At 46.2% G+C, this 14933-nt stretch overlaps 2 protein-coding genes across 4 annotated transcripts in view; both read left to right on the forward strand.

Moving 5' to 3' along the window:
* LOC135708141 (BOS complex subunit NOMO1) overlaps nt 1-14933 on the forward strand; it is a 546399-nt gene that overhangs the window by 493603 nt on the left and 37863 nt on the right. The window lies entirely within an intron of this gene.
* Nucleotides 1348-14386, forward strand: Vps35 (Vacuolar protein sorting 35). 3 transcript variants are annotated; one of them, XM_065230141.1, is made up of 6 exons: nt 1348-1722; nt 11158-12350; nt 12506-13172; nt 13232-13446; nt 13552-13735; nt 13796-14386. In XM_065230141.1, the coding sequence occupies exons 1-6, from the start codon at nt 1720-1722 to the stop codon at nt 13955-13957; spliced, it is 2424 nt and encodes an 807-aa protein (XP_065086213.1). In that variant the 5' UTR covers nt 1348-1719; the 3' UTR covers nt 13958-14386. The 3 variants fall into 3 exon arrangements, with proteins under 3 accessions (XP_065086213.1, XP_065086212.1, XP_065086211.1); XM_065230140.1 differs by lacking the exon at nt 1348-1722 and adding an exon at nt 1952-2087 and having other exon boundaries at nt 11158-12344; XM_065230139.1 differs by lacking the exon at nt 1348-1722 and adding an exon at nt 1953-2087.

Here is a 14933-nt window from a genome sequence, read left to right on the forward strand (position 1 = left end):
TATTTCTTAATCTAGCGCAGTTTAGCACCACAAGGAATTTTATTATTAGGGTAGAGAACTACTTCGGCCTAATCGCCCATTTTGGGCCTATCGAGCAGAAAACTTCAAATAAATCCATGATTTAAGAGTTAACAAGTCAATTATGCGTTTGGTACGATACTTTAGTTAATAAGCTACGGAACGAAGTCTATGAGAACGTGTGATATAAAGGTTTGCACCCAGTATTCCCAAAAACAAAAGAAGCGCTCCAACCGAATCATTTTTTATCATCATCCGATAGGCCGAAGTGAATTCATTGGCGTTTCAATGCGTTGGGCCGAGTTTAGAATCCGTAGGCCGAGTTTGGCGTCAAGAAGCAGTGTTAGACTTTTAACAATATCTCAACGATTGGTTGCTCTTTATCAAAGCTTACGGTACGTACGGAAAGGTAAATAAATTTGGAAGCCATTAGTAATAATAAAATTCCTTGTGGTGCTTAACTGCGCTAGATTAAGAAAGATTAAGTGCGGGTTGTGCTTAATAGGCCGGAAATGGGGTAGTTACCTACCTACATTTTTTGGTTTTGTTTGAAAAATTCATTTCGATCGTGAAAGCTCGGAATAGGGGTGAATAACGGTAGTATTCCGAAAGAACATTTCTTTCTAGCTCCGCTTAAAACTGTGATCCTACGAATTTACAACTCACTTTATTATTTATCAGCATTTCACTAACTTAAGTAATGCTACACCATTTTTACCTGTCTTTCGATAAAATGTTCCCTGAGTTTTTAGTCAAACAAGCCTTTTCTGCGAGTCGTGTGACTGTAGGTTATGCATCATGCTGTCAACAAACCTTGTAATGTAATGATATAATTTTTTAAATTATTGAATAAAAAAATCAGTCACTTTTTTTCTGTGTATACAATTCAACCCGTATTTGGCCGATTGGGCATTGGTATATGCAAAGGGGCTAGCAAATGAAAATTGGATGGGGTGTCGTTCAAATTGTTTGTATTTTGAATTACGCATTTCGGCTGACTTTTGAATGAGTAATGTTTAAAATAATGTAAGATGCAATTGTTTTTGTTGCATTGTATTTTTCTTCTCACCGATGGGAACAAATTGAAATGAAAGTGACAGACATTCTACAAAAATTTATCAATACAAAAATAATTAAACAGCAACAGCATAAAACTTACTGTTGCTCACCCCTTGCGTTGTCAAATTCCTCATCCGCAGCCGCACATACGAGCATAATCATCAATTGTCATTCTGTCATCATTGGCACACTCACACACCAGCACCGATCCGATCCGTCATCGCTCGCGATTCAATCATTCGGAAGAAGTAGAAAATATTTTTTTTACCAAACTTCGGGAGTGTTGTAGACAGCGCAATCGAATCGCAATCGAACTAATTCGTCAGGAATTCCGTAAATTGGAACCGCCGTAATTGTGCTAACGAGTGTTCAATTCCGCCGGACGTCGCCGGGGTGACGTAAGAACTCGCTCGCATCGAAACCTTTGCCAGCCAGTGTTGTTGTGCAGAATTGTGTGGAGTGCCGTCTACCTCCCAGCAGTTCCAGACTAGTGAAAATAAAGAGAAAAAATCTCCCCCTCTACGGTGATTCTTGATTGCCCACGGAACCGGACGGGAATTGAAAGTGCTCGAATTTTATTTATCCGAGCGAGAGCAGCTGGAGAATCAACCGAAGGCATTAGTACAGCGAAATAAATAAAACATGGTAAGTGGAAGGTTCAATACATTTTCTACAAATAGGTATGTTATCTTCCGTCGACGGCTGGTTGGGGTTGCGCTTTTTCATTGTAGGGGTGATATTGTTTTTCGGAAGTCGGTACAGTATAACGTACGACGAGGGCGGTGAGAGAGTGTGAAATATACTACCAGTTTGTGGGGTGAAAGCGAAGTGGTTATCAGCCAGTTATCGGCGAACATTCAATATACGGATCGCTCGTTGCAGTTCGTGGCAATCGTTCGGTAGAACTAGGTTAGAGGATTTTGTTTTGTTCTTGGACAGTCATGTACTTTTGGAATTCGGCCAATTACGACAATTCGGCGCTGTACCGGAGGACGACTTCACCGGATGAGGTACATATATTCTTGCAGGGTCGATGCTCTGAGTGTGTCCGATGATCAATTTGAACGTGTATCAATACAGGGGATGTTGAGAGTGTTGGCAATTTATCAGTTCGACTTGCTTTAACTTTGATTGATACAGTGTTCTGGAATAGATTGCTCATTGAGGCGTTTCAGTCACAGACTATTGGATGGGTGATGGCATGTGTCTATCGTGTTTTATGTTATGCATTTTTGTCAAGATGAATTTTAACTAGAAACTTATTTTAGAGTTAAATTGTATTGTGATGCCAGATCCAGCTATGTCAGGTATGATAGGAGAGGTAGCCCCTCGAATTCGTTAGAATGTCAACTAGATTTCAGTAGGGTTTAGGTATGTATTTAAAAGCTTCTTCAATATTAACCGTTATGTGCCTGACTGGATACCCAGCTCCCAATTGAATAACACGGAGTAGAAAAAAAAAAAAACAAAAACATCCTCACGCACATAAGGGTTAACTGAATTTAACATACCGTTGTGCAGGGTTGCTTTCACTCACTTTGCTATAAACATTTTTTTTCGGAATAATTAAATCATTGTGGAAATTTTGTATTTGTAATAGTACGTTCAGACTTCAGAGTTATAACATCCTATAGCGCTATCTTGATGGTGATTTCTAAGTTGCAATTATTTGAAAACCGTTATAACCAAGGGCCTGACATGTCGTATCCGTATTAGGTACTGCAGCGTGACATCATAAATGAACTCAGTGTTAATCGGCTGAACCTTTTTGACAGTTCAGTGGTACTGTTAGTCGTTTTTTTCGAAAAAAAATTTCTTAATTTTTTGAATTTTAACTTGAAAATTGTCGAGGAACAGCGCGTTGCAAGGATGTTGCTCGTGAACATTACAGAAATGCTGTTAACATCTCACTGCAGTCTGAAAAATTATCGAGAAAATCCACCCAAGAAACAATCGACTAAGTCCACGTAAACAGTACCACTGAACTGTCATCAGATTGAGGTTAACCCCGACGGTGCAAAACCTAATTGTAGCCAGCATTCAAAATATAATCATCTGCGATTTCTCCATTCGTGAGCGTTCATTCAAAGTGAGCCTCACGAATCAATCGCTGATTGTAATTCTAGTATTGACTGTAAGAACTCAGCATTAACCAACTACCTACTCGGAGATCAAACATACAGCACCGGGTCAACTCAGACGACATAAGCAAGCTCCGGAACACCCAGGGTCGACTAGCTACTGAGTAATCACAGGGTTCCGCAATACCAAAAACGAAGAACTTTCTCTTTTCTTTAAATGCTTTTATTCGTCACTTTCTGTATCGTGTGCGTGTTGTTTTGTGTTAATGTTTTTGATGCTATCATCTTCTCTTGTCCGCCATGTATAGTATACATTGTATACTTTGACTTTAAATGATCTTTATTTCTTGTGTTTGTGTGGTTTACATGTATGAATTTTTAAGTGACACAGATGCGTCTTTTCAACTTTAGTACATTTGAGATTTTAATTATTATTTACAGTTCCTAGTCCTATCAGGCCTGTTTTTAAAGTATGACCACCTTGGTGGTTTTGGTTTGATTTGAATTGAAAAAAGGAGACTACTTATAACTACTATTTACAATTACAACTTACCTACAACTACTATATACACCTAATCTACAATATACAAATTGCTTATCAAAGCATGTTCTGATAAATTACATTTTTCTGCAAATTTAGTCTTAATTTCGTTAATTCTTGAATCTATTTTGGCAATTCCTGCCTCTTCGTATAAATTTGTTATTCTAGTGTCGAAAGGACGATCAAGAACCATCCTCAGCACTCTATTCTGAGCGACCTGAATTTTGTTCCTGTGAGTCTGTGCACATGATTCCCACACCGGAGCTGCGTAGAGGATCGCAGGTGCTATTATTTGTTTGTAGACGGCCAGTTTGTTTACCCTTGAGAGGCGGGATCTACGGCAAATCAGAGGATACAGACACCTAACCAAGGCGGAACACTTGATTACGGTTTTCTCCACATGTGAGCGGAATAGGAGCTTTTCATCGAACAACATCCCGAGATAGGTTACTTCGGCGGACCACTCAACCCTTGTGCCATCCATGATTACAGTACAAGAGGGAGCCGGTTTTAGTTTGGGTGATTTCCGATGGAGGAACATGATTGTTTGTGTTTTGGAGGCATTGATTTTGATTTTCCACGTGGTGGCATAATCAGCAAAGGCGTTAAGGCATCGTTGAAGTTTGTTCGTTATTTCGCGAGGCATCCTTCCTTTGACGGCTATTGCGGTATCATCTGCGAACAGGAAAAACACGCAACCGTCTCCTAGAGGAGGGATGTCCGACGTGTAGATGCTGTAAAGCAAGGGGCCCAGCAGACTGCCTTGCGGGACTCCTGCTGGGATGGAAAACGTGTCGGAAAGACAACCATTCAACGATACCTTAAACGATCTTTGCTGGAGGTAGCTACGGATGATTTTAACCAGATGTAATGGAAAGTTGAAGTTACAAAGCTTGTATACAAGTCCATTGTGCCAGACATTATCAAACGCTTTCTCAACGTCTAACAAGGCCATGGCTGTGGACTTGGATACAGCTTTGTTACTTCGGATGTTATTCATCACCCGTACTAGCTGGTGATAGGTGGAGTGCCCCTTTCTGAATCCAAACTGTTCCGGAAGGAGAATGTTGTTTTCCTCGACAAACTTGTGCAAACGATTGAGAATGAGTTTCTCGAACAATTTGCTCAGCGCTGAAAGGAGGCTGATTGGTCTGTAGCTTGAAGCTAGCGTTGGGTCCTTCCCGGGTTTGCGGATAGGTATGATTTTCGCTGTCTTCCAGATGCTTGGAAAGTAGTGTAGTTCCAAACATCTGTTGAAGATAGCGGTTAGAAGAGACTGCACTTTCATGCTGAGTCTCTTCAAGATCAAGTTGAATATACCGTCAAACCCGGGAGCCTTCATGTTCTTGGTGCATTTCAGCGCTGAGCAAATCAGTTCCACTATGATTCTATCCTCCGGAGGGATGGCACAAGGGGAGGAATCAAGGTTGAGTACGCGTTGCTCAACCTGAACTTCGAGCGGACTTTGGATGTTGGAGCCAAGCAAGTGCGATTTGGCAATATGCTCACCAATCGCATTTGCTTTCTCCTGAGGGGTGATTATGAGCCGATCGTCATCATTTTCATCTTTGAGTGGTGGAATTGGTTTAGGGTGTGTCTTTAAGACCTTGGCAACTTTCCAGAATGGTCTGGAGCGGTCGTCCAGATTCTGGACAAGCCGCCCGAAACTTTCGTTCCGGAGTGAGACCATTCTGGAAGCAATCTCCTTGTTCAGATTGGCCATTTCACGTTTCCTCCCTAGATCTCCAGTCCTCTGAAACTGGCGTCTACGAACATTTCTCAGGCGAATTAAGAGTTGGGTGTGGGAATCAATGGCAACAAACTTACCCCTCACAGGAACTCGTCGGACGCACGCCTCGTCAGCCACGGTTATGGCTTGGTGGAGTCCCTCCAACGCTCGGTCGATGTCCTCCACGGAGTCAAGCGGCGGGTTGTCGATGATGTGCCTGTCTACCACGCGTCCAAACTGGGCCCAGTTTACGCGATGGTAGTCCTTGCGCAGGCTTGGAGCAGGAGCTACGTTGTATCCCAGTTCAGCCACCACCGGTTGATGGTCGGAGCTGAGTTCGTTTAAGGCTACCGGCTTGGACAAGCCGGTATTTGAAAGAAACAGGTCTAGCGTCGATGGGTTGCCTGCCGGTGAGATGAATGTTGGCTCGTCCGAGAACCAAACGGAGTACAGCCCATGCTGCGAATGGTCGAACAGCAGACGACCGTTTTGGTTCTGCTGGTAGTTCCGCCAGGCCTCATGGCGAGCATTCAGATCTCCTCCAACTACGAAGCGGGAACCGGTACGGGTGATGGTGGACAGATCCTTCTTGAATTTAGCCGCTAGTCCACTGCTGGCGGCACACTGTCGAGGGCAGTAGACGGCGATGAACTGGACGTATCCAGTCGACGACTCCACCTCCACACCAAGGGCCTCGATAATAGAGGTGCGGATATGGGACAGAGTGTGGTATTTTATTCCTTTCTTGACGACGACCGCAACACCACCCCCCCTGGAGCTGGTGCGATCAAGCCGGATAATGTTGTGGTCAGGCAACCAGAAGCTGTCGCCGGACTTTAGATGGGACTCGGTTAGAAGGCCCACGTCGATGCTGTGCTTGCGGGGGAAGTCGGCAAGCTCAATCTTTTTTGCTCTTACAGAGCAAGCATTCCAGGTGACGATAATTAGCGGTTTAGACGCCATACTGGATGATGAACTTACCGAGCACTTGGATCTGTTCGGGCTTATTGCGGCACTTACGAAGAGCACCGGACATGTTGATTAAAATTTCCATCAGTTCATCCGCAGAGAACAGATCGGGGTTGTTGTTTTGCGCTGTTGGTTGTCTCCAAAATCCAGGGGGGGGGGGGGATGGAGAGCTTTGGCCAGCAGAATCACCGGAAGTTGCTTGAGCGAGATGCACCCGCGAATTCACTTGCCTTTGCTGAGGAGCACGAAGAGGCGGGAAATCCTCCGTCCGAAATGCAGGGACTTTGTCCTTCTTGCGTCCTGGTTGGTTGTTAGTTGCCACCTGTTTTCGGATGCGTTTGAAGTCCTCGCGTTTGGAGCACTGTCTGTCGGAACCTTGATGTGCACCACCACAGTTGGCGCATTTTAACGGCACGGCTCCATCCGCAGGGCAGTTGGAAGTGGCGTGTTCTAGAGCGCAGTTGCTGCAGCGTGGCTTGATGTTGCAGTTGCGGGTACCGTGTCCAAAATTGAGGCACCGCTGGCAGTGCGTTACGTCACGATGGCCGCCACGGTATGGCTCCCATCGTACGATGATGGAGTAGATCGATCGGATGGCTTGCAGTGCGTCACCGCGTCACCGTCCCTTTCTCGAAGTGCACCAGGAAAAGACAATCCGGGTACGTCTTCACGTTTTCGTCTCTCCTCGTCATCCGAAAGACAGCGATTGGGGCCAGCTTGTACCGGTCCTTGAGTTCTTCTTCGATCGCCTTGGGATCAACATCCGGTAGACCCCTGATGACTACCTTGAAGGGCTTTTCACCGGGGATGTCGTGCGTGAAGTATTCCGCATTGGAATCCTTCAGGAATTTGACGGCGATTTCATATTCCGCTTTCGTCCGGAGCATCACATTAGTGCCGATCCTGCTGATCTTGTACTCAGCTGCGATGCCCAGCGATGCGAAATCGCCAATGAGCGTCTTGAGTGGCACTAACTTCACCACCAGTGGAGGAAGCTTGACTTTCGCCACACTCGGGCCGGCAGAATTTTCGGTTTCGACGGCGTCGCCGAAATCACCGATGTCGCTGGCGTTCGTCGCGGTAACATCGTCGCGTCCGCTCGTACCATCGGACTGTCCTTGTTTCTTCTTCCTCTTTTTTGTCCGCTTCACCGGGACTGGGTTGGTATTCCCAACATCGGTGGGAAGAGTAGTGTACCTATTTGAGGTAGGTACCGAGATACCCTCACCGCTGTTCTTCTTCTCCGCTTGATCACGAAGTCTGCTCCGGGAGCGCTGTCTTCCCATCACGCGATGCGACCGACACTACTGACGACGCGACGTGCAGTATACCTATCTGCGAACGTTTGTAACAAACTATAGGTTTATCGAACAACTCGACAGAGCGAGCAAAGACCGAACTATACTGCTTGACGTTCAAGCAGAGAAGGTATACATTGTATACGTTCGGCGGGCCGTATTTAAATAAGGTCCGTGATGTTGCCTACTGTCAAACGCATAGGATTGATATAGGTATCCTAGACCCCTCAGGTGACGTGTAACCTAATCTCGATGCTCATGTACCGGTACATACCACTGCTGCCGTTGAATGATGAAAGCGATGGTCGACACAGCGACTCCTGTCCTACTGTGCGGCCGGAACTCTCGCCGGATTGGCGAAGCGAGCGGATGACGGGCCAGCAGGCGTTGCTGGATGGTGGAATGACATGCGTCTTCTCTCATAGGCGTATATCAATCAGTCGTGACATACCCAAGTTACAATTATGGTTTTATGAGGGTTATGTAGACCATGATTTAGACTTGTAGAATGCTTTAAAACCACGATAAAACTAGCAATGTTACTTGAGTAGCCACCATGGTAAACCGAGAGAGGAATACTCCTTGGCGATTATGGCCTTCGTTTGATCCTTGACTATTAGGCTCGAAACCGTTTCCAGTTTCGCGAGCCGGCCGTGTGCTGACGGATGACCTTTTTAAGATTCAAAACAAAAGAGGTCCTATCGAATACGGATACGTTTTTGTTTTGTTTTTTTTTTATAACCGTGATTTTTGGCCGTAGGCTAGTTCATCACGTTATATAGCAGACGGTCAGGCTAGATCCTGCTCCAAAAATAGGTTTCAATTTGACATTAACGTGACGTATAACTGGGCCTGATTACCCAACGAATGAGACAGACAACATTTTAAAAACTTAATGTAAAGTCAGGATTACATCGGGGCTGTGGTGAGGACTGGGTGCGCGAACAAGGTAGACCTCCACCGTAGAAGGCAGTGCCCCGTCCGGCGGAGAAACCCCGACGGCAGAAAAAAAAAATAGAAAGGTGAGGTAAACACGATCAGTGCAGCCACCGACGGGGGGCTAGATTTGATTATACAAGTGGGCGTCCTTCAGAAAGGCGATCAGCGCAGCCAACGTTGAGGGGTCGTAACCAAGCAGATTACGGACATTCTCCGGGAGTCCATGTTGTTCGCGAAGCTTCTGGAACTCCGGGCAGACACACAGCACGTGTTCCACCGAGGCGGGGATGCTGCAAATTGAACAAACCTTGCGGAAAGGTGTCCCACCGAAATTACAGGAAATCCTCGCATGACCGGTCCGGAGTCTTCAGATGATCCGCTGGTCCTTGAACTTTTGGCTATCCAGCCAGGAGCGTATGGTTTCCTTGATCTTCCTCAGGAAAGTGGTCCGCGATAGGAACCATCGCAGCTGCCAGGCTTCCATAATAGTATTCACAATCCAACGCCTGACATCTAGGAGGGGTACGTTCATGGTGTAGCAGGAACGGGTTGCACCAGATCCCACCAGTCTGTCTGCAGCCTCATTTCCGGGAACACCGCAGTGTCCGGGGATCCACGTAAAGACGGTTGAAGGTGGGGCGTACCGTGTAATGGCTTGTATCCAGGGGTGGCTCGGGACTTCGGCTTCCAGCGCTTGGATAACGCTGTGTGAGTCAGTTAACACGAGGATCGGTTAATCTGCCGGAATGATGACTGCGTCTAAAATAGCTGCGGCTTCAGCGAAAAAGACGGAGCACTCCTCCGGTAGATTTTGACTCGTTGCAGTGTTCTGTCCTGCCACTCCGAGTCCAACTCCAGCCCGCAACCGCGATCCGTCCGTAAAGCGATGAACGTGCCCCGGATAAACCGACCCGAGAAGCTCTGCAACAGAACGTCTCAAAGCTACAGAGTTATCTCCGGCTTGGAATCCACTCTTAATTCGCTTATTAATTTTGACGACGTTTGATCGCCAACTCTTCTCTCCATGCCAGTGGACCCTGGCCATGGTTGGCTGCAGTGCGGAGGGCTCTGTTCCACTCGTTGAAGAGAAAGACCCTTTCGTTCGCGGATGTCTTAGCAGCGAAGGCAGCGGCTTTCGTAGCAATGGCTGCAGCAGATCGATAGCGGAAAGGGAGGATTCCGATTTCCACACATGAGGCGTGTGCAGGCGTAGAAGGGAGAAGGCCGGATACGATGCGTACGTAGGTATTGTATACCGGAACGAGGATGTGGTTGAGCTTCTCGGTGGCTAAGCAGGTTATTTCGAGGCCGTAGAAAAGTCGATTGTCGATAACAGCCCGAGCGACACGAAGGCGGATCTCACGGTTGCAGGAGCGATGCCGTCGGGAGATTGTCCTGACTATGTTGATGCGGCTACGACAGTTTTCTTTCACCATCCTGAAGTGCTGGTTGAAGCTTAGGGTGCGATCCAGTACTACCCCCAGAACATGCACTGTTTCCTTAAGCGGAATCGGATGATCTTGGATGGTGATCGGTGGTCCTCGAATCATATGGCCCGAGTCACAGATATGGCACCGTACTCTCTTCGGCGCGGAGAGCTGGAAACCAACCGAAAATACGGATACGTAATTAATTACGGTTTTCGGTGCAGGGTATTTAGTTACCTGAACGTTAAATGTCCCAAACGCCACTGGCTGCTGCTAGGCGAGTGGAGGGGGCCTGGTTCTCGTTCAATTACACCAACCACTGCACTTAGCACGTATCACATCTTGACACACGGACGCCTGGTAGAAATGAGGCCGATTTTAGGTGATGACCGTTCTTTTCAATATTTCCTCATCCGTCATCTTCTATCATGCCTTTTGGTCTCTGTTTATGCTTCTGTGGTGTACATAACGTAACGGCACAATATGTTCACAGCGGTATACTGTTGTTCTTGCAACCCTGATCTGGGTTGAAGACCTGGAAAAACACGGAAAACTCAAGGGATTTTGCTTGACTCATCAGGCAATGCTGGGAACACGAGTCCAGCAGCGCTTGTGCCAGCATGGAATTGCCGTAACGGTCCTTAACTTTGAATAGAGTGGTTGATAACAGGATGTTCTGTGTAGGTGTGATTGGGAGTGCGATGTGTGTTTGACTTGTGGAGGGTGTGGCTGTGTTTGTGGCTAGTGGTGGAGTGGCTGTTAATGAGTGCTTTGTCCTTGCAATGTGGTGGATGTATTGGTATTAGCGTTGTGTGTTTGTTGACTTGGATTGTGGCTGTCTTCTGCTATGTGTCGGAGGATTTGACTGCGACTGTGGAAAAGAGGATCTAGCTGATGTACCATGCAGCAGGGAGTGGTGCTTCTGTTGGCAGTGAGGACAGACACTTTTCTCACAGTATCGTAGACACCCTGGGTTTGACATTTTGAAGCGTTTAGACCTCCCGGAATTATGAAACTAAAATAAAATTGGTTCATACTGGACTTTCATATAGATCCGTCAAACTGGCTGAAATTGCTTCTTCTTTTCTTTTTCCAGCCGCAAACGCCCATCAACTCGCTGGACGAGCAGGACAAACTGCTGAGCGATGCCATCACCGTGGTACGTGCCCAGGCGTTCCAGATGAAACGCTTCCTGGACAAGGGTCGCCTGATGGAGGCCATGCGCTGTGCTTCCACCATGCTCGGTGAACTGCGCACGTCCCTCCTATCGCCGAAAAGCTACTATGAGCTGTACATGGCCATTACGGACGAGCTGAGGCACTTTGAACACTACCTGCTGGATGAGTTCCAAAAGGGTCGCAAGGTACCGGACCTGTACGAACATGTCCAGTACGCCGGGAACATTGTGCCGCGATTGTATCTGCTCATCACGGTCGGGCTGGTTTACATCAAGACCAACTCATCGCTCAAAAGGAGCATCTTGAAGGATCTGGTTGAGATGTGCCGTGGAGTTCAACACCCGCTGCGTGGTTTGTTCCTTCGGAACTACCTTCTGCAGTGCACCAGGAACATTCTTCCTGATGTACTGAGCAATGGAGACGAACACGAAGGCACCGTCATCGATGCGATCGATTTCGTGCTAACCAATTTCGCCGAAATGAACAAACTGTGGGTTCGCATCCAGCACCAGGGTCATTCGAGCGAGCGGGCTCGCCGGGAGAAGGAACGGGAAGAGTTGAAAATCTTGGTTGGTACCAATTTGGTTCGGCTGTCCCAGCTGGAGTCGGCCACATTGGAGATCTATCAGCGGTTGATTCTTCCCGGGATTCTGGAGCAAGTGGTCAGCTGTCGCGATGCCATCGCCCAAGAGTATCTGATGGAGTGCATCATTCAAGTTTTCCCGGATGAATTCCATCTGCTGACGTTGGATCCGTTCCTGAAATCCTGCGCCCAGCTTCAACCCGGAGTTAATGTGAAGAATATCATCATTTCGTTAATCGATCGACTGGCTTTGTACAACCAGAGAAACGGGAAAGTCACTCAAACCACTTCTGGAACGGAAATCATTTCGGCAATTCCAGCTGAGGTTCAGCTGTTTGAAATTTTCAGCACCCAGATTGCCTATATCGTTCAGTTAAGGACGGATATGCCGCTGGAGGATACGGTTTCGCTGCAGGTGGCACTAGTGAGTCTCGCCCAGAAGGTCTACCCCGATCGGGTCGATTACGTCGACAAGGTGCTGGAGACGACGGCGCAGATACTCGATCGCCTGAATATGACCAAGTATTGGTAATTCCCGGTGGCGTCAGGTGGTAGATGATTGACGTAAATTTGCTTGTGTTTCTAATTGTTACCCGTTTTGTTTCATTGTTACGTCAATCACGCATGTGACGCCAATTTTAAATGATTTCAGGACAGCTTTTCAAGTTATCTCTTCTTTACAGCATTTCTCACTCTCTATCTGTGAATCAGGAACTGTCGCGTCTGCTACGTCTTTGCGTAGATTTCTACAACAACATTCTAACGATCCTGCAGTTGCAGTTCTTCACCCCGTTGCTGGAAAAATTCGACTACACCTCTCGGAAGGCCCTCTCCCTATACATCGTAATGAACGTGCTGGAAAACGAAACCCTCATCCCGTCGGCCGAGTACGTAGATAGTGTTTTGGGTATGCTTTCACCGTTGATCCGCGATCAGGACGATCAACCGGGGGACAAAGTCGACGTGGAAGACTTTGCCGAAGAGCAAGGAATTGTCGGTCGATTCGTGCACCTGCTACGCTCGGAAGATCCGGATACGCAGTACAAGATACTGACGGCGGCGCGGAAGCATTTCGGTCTGGGTGGACAGCAACGGATACGGTACGTCCTGCCACCGTTGGTGTTCCAGGCCTACCAGTTGGCATACAAGTACAAATCGATTGCCTCCGAGGATGAGATGTGGGACAAAAAGTGTCAGAAGATTTTGCAGTTCTGTCACAGTACAATTGCCGTGTTGGCTAAGTCAGAGTTGCCGGAATTGGCCTTGCGGTTGTATCTGCAGGGGGCGTTGTGTATTGGACAGATTGCCTACACGAACCACGAGACGGTGGCGTATGATTTTATGACCCAGGTAAGTTGTGAACCGCGGGTAATTCATTTTCAGATTATCAAAAATATACACTTTTGTAGGCATTTTCCCTCTATGAGGATGAAATTTCCGACTCCAAGTCGCAGTTCGCCGCCATTACGCTGATTGTGTCGACGGTGGAACAGATGACGTGCTTCTCGGAGGAAAATGCGGAACCCCTGCGGACAAACTGTGCCCTGGCGGCTTCCAAGTTGCTGAAGAAACCGGACCAGTGCCGAGCCGTGGTCACCTGTGCCAGTCTGTTCTGGAGTGGAAAGTAAGTGTTTTGCACCTTATTCTATGGAGACGCATGGCACCTAGTGAAACACATGAGAAAACCATTCTAATTCTTCCCGGCTTTTTCCCCTTCCATCATCGACAGACAAAACGGTCCGGAGCTGCGTGATGAGAAGCGTACCCTCGAATGCCTCAAGAAGGCAGCCAAGATTGCCTCGCAGTGTTTGGATGTGGGCGTCCAAGTGCAGCTGTACGTCGAACTGCTGAACCACTACCTGTTCTACTACCAACGAGGGAACGCTCAGATTACGGTTTCCATGCTAAATCAGGTTTGAGGTTAATAGACTCTATCGATTGGGATAATTTCAAACAATTGCCATACATTTCAGTTGATTGCGAAAATTAACGAGGAACTCCCCAATCTGGAACCGACAGAGGAAACCAAACAGATCGAGATGCATTACCAAAACACGCTGGCCCACATCCGAAGTCGGATGGAGAGCAACGACAGTAGCCTGGAGGTTTCGTTCGCTGGTATTACGTTAAATTAAAGTCGAACAAAAAGAAGCAAGCAGTTTTAAGTCAAGAAAAGTGGTAAGTTCTCATTTTTCAATTCTCATTTCAAGTCGGAGGGCATTTATTTTGGAGATCCATATGGACAAAGAGGAAAAGTATGACGATTATTTATAGGGGGCAAAATACAAAAAAAAAAAAAAAACAGTCGAAACCAAGTTAAACTATATTGCGAAAAAATATGAAATCTGAGATATAGAGAGCTACTAATTTGATAAGACTACTAGGAGAATCGGTTGACGTGAGGGGCTGAACATGGATTATGAAATCTTTTAGAAGATTACATCTTTAGTATCGAATATTAATAGGTCTATTATATTGCTCGTAATGATTGTGTAATAATCTGAAAACAAAAACAGAAATTTATGGACATTGATAAAATATAAACAACTTATAAGTTATGGAAATCGGGTCCGTTTCCGTTGGAAAGAAATGTCCATCTTGCGACTTACTTGTGCTTAATAAAAAAAATAAAAAAAAATCATGCGCGATTTCCTACTAGAATGACCACTTTTATGATCTTTTTAGTGATCTTAACGGTAATAAGTCAAATACTCAACACTGTAGTAGTGAACACCAAAAACATCTGTCTGTACCTAATGTAGAAATTGTACCTATCGATCTGATACTTAAATGAGTTTGAATGGTGAAAACAAGCAGTTGATCACAAAGATTGCTTTTTACCGCATACATCTTAAAAAGTTATCATAGGAAATAAGTGTAACACCATTTGGTTAAAAGGTGAGCATAACCTTCAGTTGTATTTCAAGGAAATCATTTTTAAATATCATTATTTTTAAAAAAAAAAATTTAATACAGGAAGCAACATGAGTGAACGAGCATGTTTTATCAGGTGCATTCGGCCGTTCGAGGAAGTCAAGTGCTCGAAAGAGCTGAGGAATGTTTCGGATATTACCATCCAGAAATTGCCGGAAGCTCAAAGATGCCAACTAC

The sequence above is a fragment of the Ochlerotatus camptorhynchus genome, unplaced genomic scaffold (genome assembly GCF_037179485.1).
Source record: "Ochlerotatus camptorhynchus isolate MF236.1 unplaced genomic scaffold, CSIRO-AGI_Acam_v1.1 ptg000328l, whole genome shotgun sequence".
Lineage (NCBI taxonomy): Eukaryota > Metazoa > Arthropoda > Insecta > Diptera > Culicidae > Ochlerotatus > Ochlerotatus camptorhynchus.